This window comes from Bombina bombina, chromosome 7 (assembly GCF_027579735.1).
Source record: "Bombina bombina isolate aBomBom1 chromosome 7, aBomBom1.pri, whole genome shotgun sequence".
NCBI lineage: Eukaryota > Metazoa > Chordata > Amphibia > Anura > Bombinatoridae > Bombina > Bombina bombina.
Genome location: NC_069505.1, coordinates 498,436,349 through 498,452,827, shown reverse-complemented (window position 1 = coordinate 498,452,827; position 16,479 = coordinate 498,436,349). Strand labels below are relative to the sequence as shown.

Below are 16,479 nucleotides of genomic sequence, written 5' to 3'. Positions count from 1 at the left end.
GTGTGTGCGGTGATATTTATCAAATCGGGGTTCCCTATCCAGCTGTGAAGTTTAAGTGTACCCTAAGTTTGTAACACCCGAACTCGATAATACCTATTCAGATCCTCAACTAGTCAACCTCTAATACTTAACTCGATCATCAAACAGCTAATATATGTTGCACCCGTGTCCCCCATTTATTATCTGAGGGGCTCCTATCTCATTCTATCATGCCTCTGTAGTGGCCTGAGTGTTATCTTGAGTGGTACATGTGTTTATTTTAAACAGTAACTTACTATTAAGGCAACTAAAACAATTTTGTATCACAGTTTTAAGACATAAATGAGATATCATACATATGTAATTATAATATCATTAGCAATGTCTGATAAACACTCTATAACTGCTGGTGGTCAGCTAAGTGTTCACATACCACCCAATGTGGTTTTGATGATTTCAGCATAGCTAGTGTATGTTTCTTTACATCTGTCCATATCTCCTCAGATTAGGGTGAACATAGGATAAAATGAACCAAAATAATTGTCAGCATACTTATCTTTCAGGATAAATGGGTTGTAATCTCCAATATGATATCTATCATGGGGGTCATAATGCAACCCCGTAGCAACAGAGTATCAGCATGCATTGTGCTCCTGAAGAGAAAAATGGAGGGGCAGGGGCCTTAAAGTGGCCTTCTGCTAGGTAGATTTCCATCTTCTATAGGATTGTCTCTTTGCTGGGCAGGGTCCGCGGCAGGGCCAGGGGGTCTGATCTGTGTGCCCAAGGCCTGGTTAAAAGCAAGGAGGTCAGTAGTCGTCCGGTATGTAGCCGTAAGTCCATCTTTAGTGGCGATTAAGCAGGTTGGGAAACCCCACCTGTATGGAATTCTTTGTTCTCTGAGACTGGATGTAAGAAAGCACATCTCTCTCCTTTTTTGCAGTGTCGCGGGACAGAGGTCTGTGTAGATCTTAATCTCTGCTCCCTCATAAGTCAGGGACTGTCTATTTCTGGAGTGTCGTAGTATGTCTTCCCTGTCTCTATACGACAGGAGCTTGGCTATGATGTCTCTAGGCGGTGCTCTTGCAGGCGGCTTGGGCCGCAGTGCTCTGTGGGCCCTTTCCACATGAATATCTTCAGCTCCCGGTTCATTTTTTATATGCTTAAAAAGTCGTTGTATATACTGACCAATCTCCGCTGGAGTCACTACTTCTGGAACCCCTCTTATCCGTAGATTGTTCCGCCGACTTCTATTTTCTAGATCTTCCATCCTGTCGGTAAGATTTAGAACAACCATTTCTTGCGATTGCATGCAGCTGGTGTTATGCTGTAGGTCTGAGCGTAGCGACTCTTGTGACTCCTCCACAGACGTGACTCTCCTATCTATATAGTGGCAATGTCCTTCTTCAGCTCCCCAAACATATGTTTCATTTCTAGCATGGCCTCTTTTATATCATTTTTAGATGATAAGTGTCTGATATCATCTTTAGTAACATAGTCACTTTGTCTAGGCTCTGTGCTATGTTGGGAGACTGAGGCTGTAACCCCTGCCGGATCTGGGATCTCTCTGTGAGGGCCTTGTGGTGTATCACTTGAGATTAGGTAGCTTTCCATATTTGATGCATGTATGCTCTTGGGTGGTTTGGGGCCCTTTCTGTTTGACATGATAAACAAATTTGAGGGCTACTATATACAGCAGTAAAGATAGATAATAGTCCTTTTGTATAGGTATATGTTAGGTATGCCTCTATGGCTGTATAAGTAGTTTCTGTCAATTCTGCAACTTTGACACAGTAGGCCTCGTGGCTTATATCCTATCACTCTTTGTGATCTCTATGTGTAAGCTCGGTCCCAGCCGTAATGTGCCTCTAGCTTTGCTATACTGGGCCTCCTGTTAATTTTGTTAAGGCTCTGTTTAGGGCGTCTCTTGCCTTATCTCCGGTTGTTTTATACAGTGCTCATCCCCTATGCGAGTAATGGTCTGTGGGTACATGCACTTTCAATCCGCCACTCACCTTTCACTGTCTTTAGGTCTGGATGTGCTATTCTGCAGCCGTTACAAGTGTTCTAATGTTTATGGCCGCTGACCTTATGATGGGCCCAGGTGTCGCCACTTTTACTTTTGCGTGTCTCCGTCGTTTGCCGTACTTCCGCACCTAGGTCCCGGTAGTAACGACTACCGCGTTTGGATATGGACTCTGTGTAGCGGCGCTCCGTGACAGCTCTAGTCTTCGGTGACTTCAAGTGATTCCCGGCTAACACGTAAGTGCGTACCAGTTTGCACACTATGGCGGTCTGCTGTTTTTCCTTGCTGTTACTTGAGGCTTCCGTTATAGCTGCTTGTCCGGTTTGAAGTAATCACATCTCAGACATATAGGTGCTCATTCGTCATGTGTGCTGTATTTAAGCTATGTTAAGCTATTTTAGTGCCATTGACTGCTTTATACCTTATGCTGAGGGTAACAAGGTGTCGGAGCACTCTCAATGTGCGGCCATTAGCAGTCGTGGCCAGGCTCCGCCCCCCAACGATTCAATATTTTTAAATCCAGAACTGGTCTGAAGGAATTCTCCTTCTTTGGTAAAAGGAATAGATTTGAGTAAAACCCCAGACCCTGTTCCAGAACTGGAATTGGCACAATTACTCCAGCCAACTCTAGATCTGAAACACATTTCAGAAACGCTTGAGCCTTCACTGAATTTATTGGAATGCGAGAAAGAAAAAATCTTCTTGCAGGAGGCCTTATCTTGAAACCTATTCTGTACCCTTGTGAAACAATGTTCTGAATCCAAAGACTGTGAATCGAATTGATCCAAATTTCTTTGAAAAATCGTAATCTGCCCCCTACCAGCTGGGCTGGAATGAGGGCCGCACCTTCATGTGGACTTGGGAGCTGGCTTTGGCTTTCTAAAAGGCTTGGATTTATTCCAGACTGGAGATGGTTTCCAAACAGAAACCGTTCCTGTAGGGGAAGGATCAGGCTTTTGTTCCTTATTCTGACAAAAGGAACGAAAACGATTAGCAGCCCTATATTTACCCTTAGATTTTTTATCCTGGGGTAAAAAAGTTCCTTTCCCTCCAGTAACAGTTGAAATAATAGAATCCAACTGAGAACCAAACAATTTATTACCTTGAAAAGAAAGGGAAAGCAAAGTTGACTTAGAAGACATATCAGCATTCCAAGTTTTAAGCCATAAAGCTCTTCTAGCTAAAATAGCTAAAGACATATACCTGACATCAACCCTAATGATATCAAAGATGGCATCACAAATAAAGTTATTAGCATGTTGAAGAAGATTAACAATGCTATGAGTATTATGATCTGTCACTTGTTGTGCTAAGGCCTCCAACCAGAAAGTTGAAGCTGCAGCAACATCCGCCAAAGATATAGCAGGTCTAAGTAAATTACCTGAACACAAATATGCTTTTCTTAGAAAGGATTCAATTTTCCTATCTAAAGGATCCTTAAAGGAAGTACTAACTGCCGTAGGAATAGTAGTACGCTTAGCAAGAGTAGAGATAGCCCCATCAACCTTAGGGATTTTGTCCCAAAACTCTAATCTGTCAGATGGCACAGGATACAATTTCTTAAACCTTTTAGAAGGAGTAAATGAATTACCCAGATTATTCCATTCCCTAGAAATTACTTCAGAAATAGCACCAGGGACGGGAAAAACTTCCGGAATATCTATAGGAGGTTTAAAAACCGTATTTAAACGTTTAGATTTAGTATCAAGAGGACCAGATTCCTCCATTTCTAATGCAATTAAGACTTCCTTAAGCAAAGAATGAATAAATTCCATTTTAAATAAATATGAAGATTTATCAGTGTCAATCTCTGGAACAGAATCCTCTGAACCAGAAAAATCATCATCAGAAACAAAATCAGAATGATGATGTTCATTTAAAAATTCATCTGAAAAATTAGAAGTTTTAAAAGACCTTTTACGTTTGCTGGAAGGAGAAATAACAGACATAGCCTTCCTAATAGATTTAGAAACAAAATCTCTTATATTAACAGGAACACCCTGAGTATTAGATGTTGATGGAACAGTAACAGGTAATGGAACATTACTAATGGAAATATTGTCTGCATTAGCAAGCTTATCATGACATTCATCACAAACTACAGCCGGAGGGACAGTTACCACAAGTTTACAACAAATGCACTTAACTTTGGTAGATCCAGCATCAGGCAGCGATTTTCCAGAAGTAGCTTCTGATTCAGAGTCAATCTGAGACATCTTGCAATATGTAATAGAAAAAACAACATATAAAGCAAAATCTATCAAACTCCTTAAATGACAGTTTCAGGAATGGGAAAAAATGCCAATGAACAAGCTTCTAGCAACCAGAAGCAAATAAGCAATGAGACTTAAATAATGTGGAGACAAAAATGACGCCCATATTTTTTAGCGCCAAAAAAGACACCCACATTATTTGGCGCCGAAATGCTTTTGGCGCCAAAAATGACGCCACATCCGGCGACGCCGACATTTTTGGCGCAAAACGTCAAAAAAATTACGCAAACACAAACAACTTCCGGGCGACAAGTATGACGCCGGAAATGACAAACAAATTTTTTTGTGCCAAAAAAGTCCGCGCCAAGAATGACGCAATAAAATGAAGCATTTTCAGCCCCCGCGAGCCTAACAGCCCACAGGAAAAAAAGTCAATTTTTAAAGGTAAGAAAAATGTATTATTCATATGCATTATCCCAAATAATGAAACTGACTGTCTGAAATAAGGAATATTGAACATCCTGAATCAAGGCAAATAAATGGTTAAACACATATATTTAGAACTTTATATAAAAGTGCCCAACCATAGCTTAGAGTGTCACAAAAAATAAGACTTACTTACCCCAGGACACTCATCTACATGTTTGTAGAAAGCCAAACCAGTACTGAAACGAGAATCAGTAGAGGTAATGGTATATATAAGAGTATATCGTCGATCTGAAAAGGGAGGTAAGAGATGAATCTCTACGACCGATAACAGAACCTATGAAATAGATCCCGTAGAAGGAGACCATTGAATTCAAATAGGCAATACTCTCCTCACATCCCTCTGACATTCACTGCACACTGAGAGGAAAACCGGGCTCCAGCCTGCTGCGAAGCGCATATCAACGTAGAATCTAGCACAAACTTACTTCACCACCTCCACGGGAGGCAAAGTTTGTAAAACTGATTTGTGGGTGTGGTGAGGGGTGTATTTATAGGCATTTTGAGGTTTGGGAAACTTTGCCCCTACTGGTAGGAATGTATATCCCATACGTCACTAGCTCATGGACTCTTGCTAATTACATGAAAGAAATGGGCTTTATGTCCCTTCAAAGACAGTGCAATGATTTGTGGGTAAAAGAGTCAAAAATATCTATGAGCAACATTTTTATAAATGTTTTTTTTCTTTTGTACACTAACCTTTTTTCTTCCTAAATTCATTTGCAAGAAACCGCGCTTCCTCTTGGATTCTCTCCTCTACGCTTCTCTTTCCCATCCCAAAATTTCTCATTGTGGTGAGAGAAAATCGCCTGAGCTGTTTCCATCTTTCGCCATTACTGAGAACGATTCCTGCAGAGAAAGAAAAATCAAACATCAAAACTTACCGATAATCATATTTTAATATCCAAGTTTGCTAAGTATCACCTGTGATGGAACGTCTACTCACGCTCCACCCCAAAATAATACTTAATAGAAAAATAAAATCCACAATCTGAAAAAAACACTTTGGTTGCCAAAACTTCTAAATTAAAGTGACATGAAACCTAAAATGTTTCTTTCATAATTTAGATAGAAGTAGATAATAATGATAATAGAGCATACATTTTAAACAACTTTACAATATATTATCTATTTGATATTCTTTGTTTGAAGGAGCATCAATACACTACTGGGAGCTAGCTGAAGACATTGGTAAGCCAAAGACCATAAGCAGCTACCAATCAGCAGCTAGCTCCCACCTCCTGAGCCTACCTAGGTATGTTTTTCAACCAAGGATACGAAAAGAGCTAAGCTAATTAGTTGTTTAAAATGGCATGCTCTATCTGAATCACGAAAGGAAAAAAAAATGGGTTTCATTTTTATTTGTAATTTAGGATTCAACTGGTACTGAGAAGCCAGACACACACTTTTTAGAACACATGAAGGAGACGATTTATCAATGTCTGCCGGACATGATTGCTGTTGAAGATCATGTCCGCCAGCATTGCACAAGCAGTTCTCGTGAACTGCTTGTGCAATGCCGCCCCCTGCAGAATTGTGGTCAATCGACTGCTTGATCGGGCGGATTGATGTCCGCTGCCTCAGAGGAGGTGTATGAGTTAAGGAGCAGTAGTCTTAAGACCCCTGCTTCTTATCTCCTGTTTCTGGCGAGCCTAAAGGCTTGTGTGGAAACAGGGGTATTTGGCCCCTTTCGGGCAATAATAAATTGTCCCTGAGGGGTCAATTGTATATAGATGATGCTGAATAATCCAAAAATCTAAAAGCCTTATGGCTAGATTTAGAGTTCTGCTGCCAAAGGGGTGCGTTAGCTACGCGTGTATTTTTTCCCCCGCACCTTTTAAATACCGCTGGTATTTAGAGTTCACAGAAGGGCTGCGTTAGGCTCCAAAAAGGGAGCGTAGAGCATAATTTACCGCCACTGCAAATCTAAATACCAGCGGTGGTTACGGACGCGGCCAGCTTCAAAAACGTGCTCGTGCACGATTCCCCCATAGGAAACAATGGGGCAGTTTGGGCTGAAAAAAAACCTAACACCTACAAAAAAGCAGCGTTCAGCTCCTAACGCAGCCCCATTGTTTCCTATGGAGAAACACTTCCTAAGTCTGCACCTAACACCCTAACATGAACCCAGAGTCTAAACACCCCTAACCTTACACTTATTAACCCCTAATCTGCCGACCCCGCTATCGCTGACACCTGCATATTATTTTTAACCCCTAATCTGCTGCTCCGTACACCGCCGCAACCTACGTTATCCCTATGTACCCCTAATCTGCTGCCCCTAACCCCTGCCGACCCCTATATTATATTTATTAACCCCTAATATGCCGCCCCCAACGTCGCCGCCACCTACCTACAATTATTAACCCCTAATCTGCCGACCGGACCTCACCGCTACTATAATAAAGTTATTAACCCCTAATCCGCTTCACTCCCGCCTCAAAAACCCTATAATAAATAGTATTAACCCCTAATCTGCCCTCCCTAACATCGCCGACACCTAACTTCAAGTATTAACCCCTAATCTGCCGACCAGACCTCGCCGCTACTCTAATAAATGTATTAACCCCTAAAGCTAAGTCTAACCCTAACCCTAACACCCCCCTAAGTTAAATATAATTTAAATCTAACGAAATATAATAAATCTTATTAAATAAATTATTCTTATTTAAAGCTAAATACTTTCCTGTAAAATAAACCCTAATACAGCTACAATATAACGAATAATTATATTGTAGCTATTTTAGGATTAATATTTATTTTACAGGCAACTTTGTATTTATTTTAACCAGGTACAATAGCTATTAAATAGTTAGGAACTATTTAATAGTTACCTAGTTAAAATAATTACAAAATTACCTGTAAAATAAATCCTAACCTAAGTTACAATTAAACCTAACACTACACTATCAATAAATAAATTAAATAAACTATCTACAAGTATCTACAATTATACAACTAAACTAAATTACAAAAAAAACAAAAACACTAAATTACAAAAAAACCCCACTAAATTACAAAAAATAAAAAAAGATTACAAGAATTTTAAACTTATTACACCTACTCTAAGCCCCTTAAAAAAATAACAAAGCCCCCCCCAAAATAAAAAAATGCCCTACCCTATTCTAAAATAAAAATTGTAAAGCTCTTTTACCTTACCAGCCCTTAAAAGGGCCTTTTGCGGGGCATGCCCCAAAGAATTCCGCTCTTTTGCCTGTAAAAAAAAACCATACAATACCCCCCCAACATTACAACCCACCACCCACATACCCCTAATCTAACCCAAACCCCCTTAAATAAACCCTATTGGAACAGCCAATAGAATGCAAGCTCAATCTGATTGGCTGATTGGATCAGCCAATCGGATTGAACTTGAATCTAATTGGCTGATTCAATCAGCCAATCAGATTTTTCCTACCTTAATTACGATTGGCTGATAGAATCCTATCAGCCAATCGGAATTCGAGGGACGCCATCTTGGATGACGTCCCTAAAAGGAACCTTCATTCGTCGTTAGTCCGTCGGTGAAGAAGGATGGCTCCGCGTCGGCTGCTTGAAGATGGTCCCACTCCGCGCCGGATGGAAGAAGATAGAAGATGCTGCTTGGATGAAGATGTCTGCCGGTCCGGATAGGATGAAGACTTTGGACCCTCTGGAGGAGCTCTTCTTGCCGGATAGGAGGAAGACTTCAGACCCTCTTCTGGACGGATCGGTGATACCCGGCGTGGTGAAGACAAGGTAGGGAGATCTTCAGGGGCTTAGTGTTATGTTTATTTAAGGGGGGTTTGGGTTAGATTAGGGGTATGTGGGTGGTGGGTTGTAATGTTGGGGGGGTATTGTATGTTTTTTTTTACAGGCAAAAGAGCAGAATTCTTTGGGGCATGCCCCGCAAAAGGCCCTTTTAAGGGCTGGTAAGGTAAAAGAGCTTTACAATTTTTATTTTAGAATAGGGTAGGGCATTTTTTTTATTTTGGGGGGCTTTGTTATTTTTTTAGGGGGCTTAGAGTAGGTGTAATTAGTTTAAAATTCTTGTAATCTTTTTTTATTTTTTGTAATTTAGTGTTTGTTTTTTTTTGTAATTTAGTGTTTTTGTTTTTTTGTAATTTAGTTTAGTTGATATAATTCTAGATAATTGTAGATAGTTTATTTAATTTATTTATTGATAGTGTAGTGTTAGGTTTAATTGTAACTTAGGTTAGGATTTATTTTACAGGTAATTTTGTAATTATTTTAACTAGGTAACTATTAAATAGTTCTTAACTATTTAATAGCTATTGTACCTGGTTAAAATAAATGCAAAGTTGCCTGTAAAATAAATATTAATCCTAAAATAGCTACAATATAATTATTATTTATATTGTAGCTATATTAGGGTTTATTTTACAGGTAAGTATTTAGCTTTAAATAGGAATAATTTATTTAATAAGATTTATTTTATTTTGTTAGATTTAAATTATATTTAACTTAGGGGGGTGTTAGGGTTAGGGTTAGACTTAGCTTTAGGGGTTAATACATTTATTAGAGTAGCGGCGAGGTCCGGTCGGCAGATTAGGGGTTAATAATTGTAGGTACGTAGCGGCGACGTTGGGGGGGCAGATTAGGGGTTAATAAATATTATGTAGGGGTCGGCGATGTTAGGGGCAGCAGATTAGGGGTACATAGGGATAATGTAGGTGGCGGCGGTGTGCGGTCGGCAGATTAGGGGTTAAAAAAAATTTATAGAGTGGCGGCGATGTGGGGGTGCCTCGGTTTAGGGGTACATAGGTAGTTTATGGGTGTTAGTGTACTTTAGAGCACAGTAGTTAAGAGCTTTATGAACCGGCGTTAGCCCAGAAAGCTCTTAACTCCTGGCTTTTCTCTGAGGCTGGAGTCTTGTCGTTAGATTTCTAACGCTCACTTCAGCCAAGACTCTAGATACCAGCGTTAGAACGATCCCATTGAAAAGATAGGATACGCAATTGGCGTAGGGGGATCTGCGGTATGGAAAAGTTGCAGCTGGAAAGTGAGCGTTAGACCCTTTCATGACTGACTCTAAATACCAGCGGGCGGTAAAAACCAGCGTTAGGACCCCCTAACGCTGGTTTGGACGGCTAACGCAGAACTCTAAATCTAGGCGTATTGTCACTCTCTGGCTCTCATGATGTGTAAAGCTCTGTAATGTAAACATCTGATATCATGAACTTGATAAGGTTTGTGTGTGCACCCACGCTACAGTAAAAAACAATGGCAATGTGATTTAAAGTAAAATTATGGTCACAAGGCGTCTGAGTGTAATTTTCTTTTACCATTAACACATATACCAAGTAAATGTGAAGCAAGTAACAGTGGCAGAGTAAGCAGGAGGCACGAGGGCACGGTAACATTGAAAGCAAAACAGATCACCTTGAACTTTAGGATGAAACTGGTAAGGTCAGCATTCTGCACATAATCTGGCCTGCTGAACATAAATTTATAGACATAAAGACACCAAGATATATAAAGACTGCGTATACTATTGATGTATAAAATAAAGTAATTGGGCTTATCCTACTACAAGATGTTTCACAAACACCTTAAATTGCAAGGACTCTTTTCCTTTGTGTGTACACATGTATTTCCCTTGCAAACCTTATCCCAGCTATCTCTGGAAGAACTCAAAAGACTTCCAATCAGAGAGGAAGCAGGAAGGACATGATTTCCCTGTTTGATGAGCAAATTTTCCTTTTGTGAAACACTGATCTTTTAAAAACAACTTTAAAATAACTAAACTAGACACACATGTTAAGATCCAGGGTGTCCATACTTTGTTTTTAACTTACATGGTGCATAGCCAGCTTAGCTTGAGTTCCTCACTCCCTCCTTCCTCCCCTCTCCTTCCTTTCCAGGGCGGGCTGAGACCTCAATGTATGACAAACCCCAGACTCCTCCTTTGTCATAGCGTCTCACCCACTTAAGGTGCAATAGTCTTATTTCTGCTGAGGTGAGCCACAAAAATGTGTGTGGGGTGATCACACAGCAAGACTGCTTACAGGCTTGAATTTAGTGTATTGTAGGAAGTGTTACTGCCCATTACTAAAGGATCTCACTATACCTCTAACCAGACTGTACTCCAACTCCTCCCAGCAGCAGTGTTTACTAAAGCGTTTTTGTTCTCTTTCCAGGGGGAACTTAGTTCCACCGGCAAAAATAGTGCAGCAACTCTGTTCCCATGCATTCCCGCTGGACTTGACCGCTGGTTTAATGTACTTAGCTGTGATTACAAATTAAATTGAATATTAATTAAATTAAAGTTTAATACGAAAAGGTAACAATACAGGGAACGCAATTACCGTTGCAGGTATAAAATACAAGGGACTAACTATAAATAAACAAAAATTACAGCCTTTAATTGCCCATGTTTTAACCAAATCATGCATTAGCTGCTGGCGTAGTAGGAGGGGCTATAGCCATGGTACTTTTGCAGAGCTAATACAAAGTCCAGTTTCCTCTGTCTAAAATTAGCAAGCAATGTCCCATAATGCTGTTCTGAAAACACCACAGGAATCCATTACTGGCCTAATATCAGACATTTTAGTTACCAATCCTCTCCTTCACTGGATTAGGTGCAGGCCTGACCTACCCCCATAGGCAATACCCAAATGCTGCCCCACCTTACATCTATGTGCTTATAACCAGACATTCACTCTAGGCAGAATCCATATCAGGTTACTAAAGTGAACACCATTTTGGATTTTTCTGCTATTTAAAATGTGACCATAAATCAAGGGGATGTCTGGTTTATTACATTACCACAAGTGATGGATTATTTACCGTAATCCTTAAACAGAATCTTTGCAGCAATTGCTTTTCCTCTATCGCCAAAAATGTCTGCGTTGTCTACAAGAGCTTCCTTGACTGCATCATAACCAAACAAGATAACAGTTGGTCTTGGCCCCAAATAGACAGTGAACACAGATCCATATTCCTTTGCAAGCTGCAGAAAACACAAATTTTAATTAAAGTGAAAAAATAAGGGAAGATATAAATTTCGAATAAATGAAGTATATAGGTTTATACATATTTTTCCCTTTGGTAGATTCTATGTATAATTTTTAAATTTCACCCTTACGTTCACAAGTAGTGCAACTATTGAAACAACACAGTTGTTAAAGAAACAAAAAAACGAATAAACTTACGCAATGTACAAACTACTCAATGGTTATTCTACCTTCTGGTTATGTTGTAATCCAGTGACGGTCAACTTCCTGACTAGGGATGGGCGAATGTTTTGCAACATTCAAAAAATTAAACCAATTTTAACAAATTAATTTGTTTGTTTCTAATTTCGAATGTTCGTACAACATTCTAACATTTGTTTAATGTAATAGTATTTCCAGTGCTATTCGATTTAAATTATGCAATATTTGAATTTGAAAAATGTGAATCAATATATTTGTAATAGTATTTTTAATGCTTTCTTTAAATGTAATATTCAAATTATGCAATATTCGAAATAGAAAAATGAATCAATTAAAAATAAATATATTTGTATTTATTTACTAAAATTCTCTACCCCATGAACTTCTGAACAGTATTTGTTAAATCAAGTGTTAGATTCAAAGTTTCAAAATGTGTATACTCAGTCTAATTATGAACATTTCGTAAAATAAAAGTAACTTTCGTAGACTGGAAATAACATTTGAGAACCGAATTTTAATGGATTTTTGTTTTTATCAGCATTCGATTCTCCAAAACGAATGTCCACAGGACTATTGGTTCTATCAGGTGAATAGCAATTTAGCACATTCACCCATCCCTTTTCCTAACACTATATACATATTAGGGGTGTGCATATATTTGTTTTCGGCATTCAGCTATTTTTGGATTAACTCTTTTGTGGCAGAATAATAGTGTTCACATCATAACAGTTCCAATGTAAAAACTGTTAGTAAAAATGAAATCACGCGATCACCTAAACGATCATGTGATTTCAAGGCTGGGATTGGATCATGGGGTACTGCCTATGCTGCTAGGCACCCCCCCATGCCAATCCTTTCCTTCATCAATGGGGGAAACTGCAGGATGCTGTATATGGTTGGTACATTCCATGCCGTCCTAACAAAGTAAAGGGTTTATAAGAGAACGTACAAATTTCCTTCTTTTTCTGGTAGACTTAGAAACAGCAATGTATTGCTAGGAGCTAGCTGCTGATAGGTGGATGCATATATATGGCTCTTGTTATTGGCTCACCACGTATGTTCAGCTAGCTCCCAATAGTGTATTGTAGACCATTCAACAAAGGATACCATGTGAATGAAGCAAATTTGATAATAGAATTAAATTGGAAAGTTGTCTCAAATGGTTTGCTCTGTCTGAATCATGAAATAAAATATTGGGGTTTTATGTCACTTTAAGCATGCAAATAATAATATATTTCATAAAAATGTTCAGTGACACAGGGCCAATTTTAAGTAATGTACACTAGTTCATTGTTTTCCCATCCACCAGAATTCCTCAAAGCACATATTTTTATTTCCACTTTTTCCTGGGGCCACAAAAACTTTGGCACACATACTTAGTTCTGCGTTTTCCCAGATGCTGTATAAACTAGTTCAAAGGGGCAAAATTACTGGACGACTAGTAGACCTGTGATTGGGTAAAGGTGATAGATGGGTCACGCAATGGCCACTCCCCAAATCTCTGCCTTATCCAGCACCCTCATTTTATCCTCAGTCTCCACACACTTTTTATCCTCTTGATTGGACACCTCCCGTAACCTTGACTGACAGTAGCACACACAGAGCAGTGTTTTAATACCAGCGCCTTAGATTGACCTCGCACGCGCACCTCCGTAGTTTAAGCAGCACACAGCAGAGAATAGAGCTTCGCACGCGCACCCACCCGACCTCGCAAGGGCACCTCCGCAATGATCAGGTTCAACCCGACCTCGCACGCACACCTCCGCAATAATCAGGTACAAACTGACCTCGCACGCGCACCTCCGCAATAATCAGGTACAACCCGACCTCGCACGCGCATTGTAACAGCAGCGCGATGAACAACCTGAACTCGCACGCGCACTCCCACCGCAAGTGTGATGCAAGTATAACAGCAGCGTGATGATCAGGTACAGGAGAGAGAGAGAGAAAGAGAGAGAAAGAGAAAGAGAGAGAGAGAGAGAGCACAAGAGGGGAGAGAGCACAAGAAGGGAGAGCGAGAGAGCAAAAGAGAAGGGGAGAGAGGGAGAGAGCACAAGAGGGGAGAGAGAGAGAGCACAAGAGGGGAGAGAGAGAACACAAGAGGAGAGAGAGCAAAAGAGGGGAGAGAGAGAGAGCACAAGAGAAGGGGAGAGAGAGAGAGAGCAAAAGAGAAGGGGAGAGAGAGAGAGCAAAAGAGAAGGGGAGAGAGGGAGAGAGCACAAGAGGGGAGAGAGAGAGAGCACAAGAGGGGAGAGAGAGAGAACACAAGAGGGGAGAGAGCAAAAGAGAAGGGGAGAGAGAGAGAGAGAGAGAGAGAGAGAGAGAGAGAGAGAGAGAGAGAGAGAGAGAGAGAGAGAGAGAGAGAGAGAGAACAAGAGGGGAGGGAGAGCAAAAGAGAAGGGGAGAGAGAGAGAGATCAAAAGAGAAGGGGAGAGAGAGAGAGAGAGCAAAAGAGAAGGGGAGAGAGAGAGAGCAAAAGAGAAGGGGAGGGAGAGAGAGCACAAGAGGGGAGGGAGAGAGAGCACAAGAGGGGAGAGAGAGAGAGAGCAAAAGAGAAGGGGAGAGAGGGAGAGAGCACAAGAGGGGAGGGAGAGAGAGCACAAGAGGGGAGAGAGAGAGAGCACAAGAGGGGAGAGAGAGCACAAGAGGGGAGAGAGAGAGAGAGCAAAAGAGAAGGGGAGAGAGGGAGAGAGCACAAGAGGGGAGAGAGAGAGAGCACAAGAGGGGAGAGAGAGAGAACACAAGAGGGGAGGGAGAGCAAAAGAGAAGGGGAGAGAGAGAGAGATCAAAAGAGAAGGGGAGAGAGAGAGCAAAAGAGAAGGGGAGAGAGAGAGAGAGAGAGAGAGAGAGAGCAAAAGAGAAGGGGAGGGAGAGAGAGCACAAGAGGGGAGGGAGAGAGAGCACAAGAGGGGAGAGAGAGAGAGAGCAAAAGAGAAGGGGAGAGAGGGAGAGAGCACAAGAGGGGAGGGAGAGAGAGCACAAGAGGGGAGAGAGAGAGAGAGAGAGCACAAGAGGGGAGAGATAGCACAAGAGGGGAGAGAGAGAGAGAGCAAAAGAGAAGGGGGGAGAGAGAGAGCAAAAGAGAAGGGGAGAGAGGGAGAGAGCACAAGAGGGGAGAGAGAGAGAGCACAAGAGGGGAGAGAGAGAGAACACAAGAGGGGAGAGAGCAAAAGAGAAGGGGAGAGAGAGAGAGAGAGAGAGAGAGAGAGAGAGAGAGAGAGAGAGAGAGAGAGAGAGAGAGAGAGAGAGAGAGAGAGAACAAGAGGGGAGGGAGAGCAAAAGAGAAGGGGAGAGAGAGAGAGATCAAAAGAGAAGGGGAGAGAGAGAGAGAGAGCAAAAGAGAAGGGGAGAGAGAGAGAGCAAAAGAGAAGGGGAGGGAGAGAGAGCACAAGAGGGGAGGGAGAGAGAGCACAAGAGGGGAGAGAGAGAGAGAGCAAAAGAGAAGGGGAGAGAGGGAGAGAGCACAAGAGGGGAGGGAGAGAGAGCACAAGAGGGGAGAGAGAGAGAGCACAAGAGGGGAGAGAGAGCACAAGAGGGGAGAGAGAGAGAGAGCAAAAGAGAAGGGGAGAGAGGGAGAGAGCACAAGAGGGGAGAGAGAGAGAGCACAAGAGGGGAGAGAGAGAGAACACAAGAGGGGAGAGAGCAAAAGAGAAGGGGAGAGAGAGAGAGAGAGAGAGAGAGAGAGAGAGAACAAGAGGGGAGGGAGAGCAAAAGAGAAGGGGAGAGAGAGAGAGATCAAAAGAGAAGGGGAGAGAGAGAGCAAAAGAGAAGGGGAGAGAGAGAGAGAGAGATAGAGAGAGAGAGCAAAAGAGAAGGGGAGGGAGAGAGAGCACAAGAGGGGAGGGAGAGAGAGCACAAGAGGGGAGAGAGAGAGAGAGCAAAAGAGAAGGGGAGAGAGGGAGAGAGCACAAGAGGGGAGGGAGAGAGAGCACAAGAGGGGAGAGAGAGAGAGAGAGAGCACAAGAGGGGAGAGATAGCACAAGAGGGGGGAGAGAGAGAGAGCAAAAGAGAAGGGGGGAGAGAGAGAGCAAAAGAGAAGGGGAGAGAGGGAGAGAGCACAAGAGGGGAGAGAGAGAGAGCACAAGAGGGGAGAGAGAGAGAACACAAGAGGGGAGAGAGCAAAAGAGAAGGGGAGAGAGAGAGAGAGAGAGAGAGAGAGAGAGAGAGAGAGAGAGAGAGAGAGAGAACAAGAGGGGAGGGAGAACAAAAGAGAAGGGGAGAGAGAGAGCAAAAGAGAAGGGGAGAGAGAGAGAGAGAGAGCAAAAGAGAAGGGGAGAGAGAGAGAGAGCAAAAGAGAAGGGGAGGGAGAGAGAGCACAAGAGGGGAGGGAGAGAGAGCACAAGAGGGGAGAGAGAGAGAGCAAAAGAGAAGGGGAGAGAGGGAGAGAGCACAAGAGGGGAGGGAGAGAGAGCACAAGAGGGGAGAGAGAGAGAGCACAAGAGGGGAGAGAGAGAGAGCACAAGAGAGGAGAGAGAGAGAGCACAAGAGAAGGCGAGAGAGAGAGAGAGCAAAAGAGAAGGGGAGAGAGAGAGAGCAAAAGAGAAGGGGAGAGAGAGAGAGCGCGCTAAAGAGAGGGGGGAGAGTGCAAAATAAGGGGGAGAGAGAGAACTCAAAAGAGAGG

General features: G+C 42.0%; 1 protein-coding gene across 1 annotated transcript in view; it reads right to left on the bottom strand.

The window, feature by feature from the left end:
- The window catches only part of LOC128666867 (cytochrome P450 2C23), an 85,838-nt gene that overhangs the window by 43,459 nt on the left and 25,900 nt on the right, over window positions 1–16,479 (bottom strand). Inside the window, exons 3-4 of the mRNA XM_053721671.1 lie at window positions 11,491–11,653; window positions 5,401–5,550 (exon numbers count right to left, since the gene is read on the bottom strand). Coding sequence (XP_053577646.1) covers window positions 5,401–5,550; window positions 11,491–11,653 — 313 coding nt within the window. The remainder of the gene's footprint in view (window positions 1–5,400; window positions 5,551–11,490; window positions 11,654–16,479) is intronic.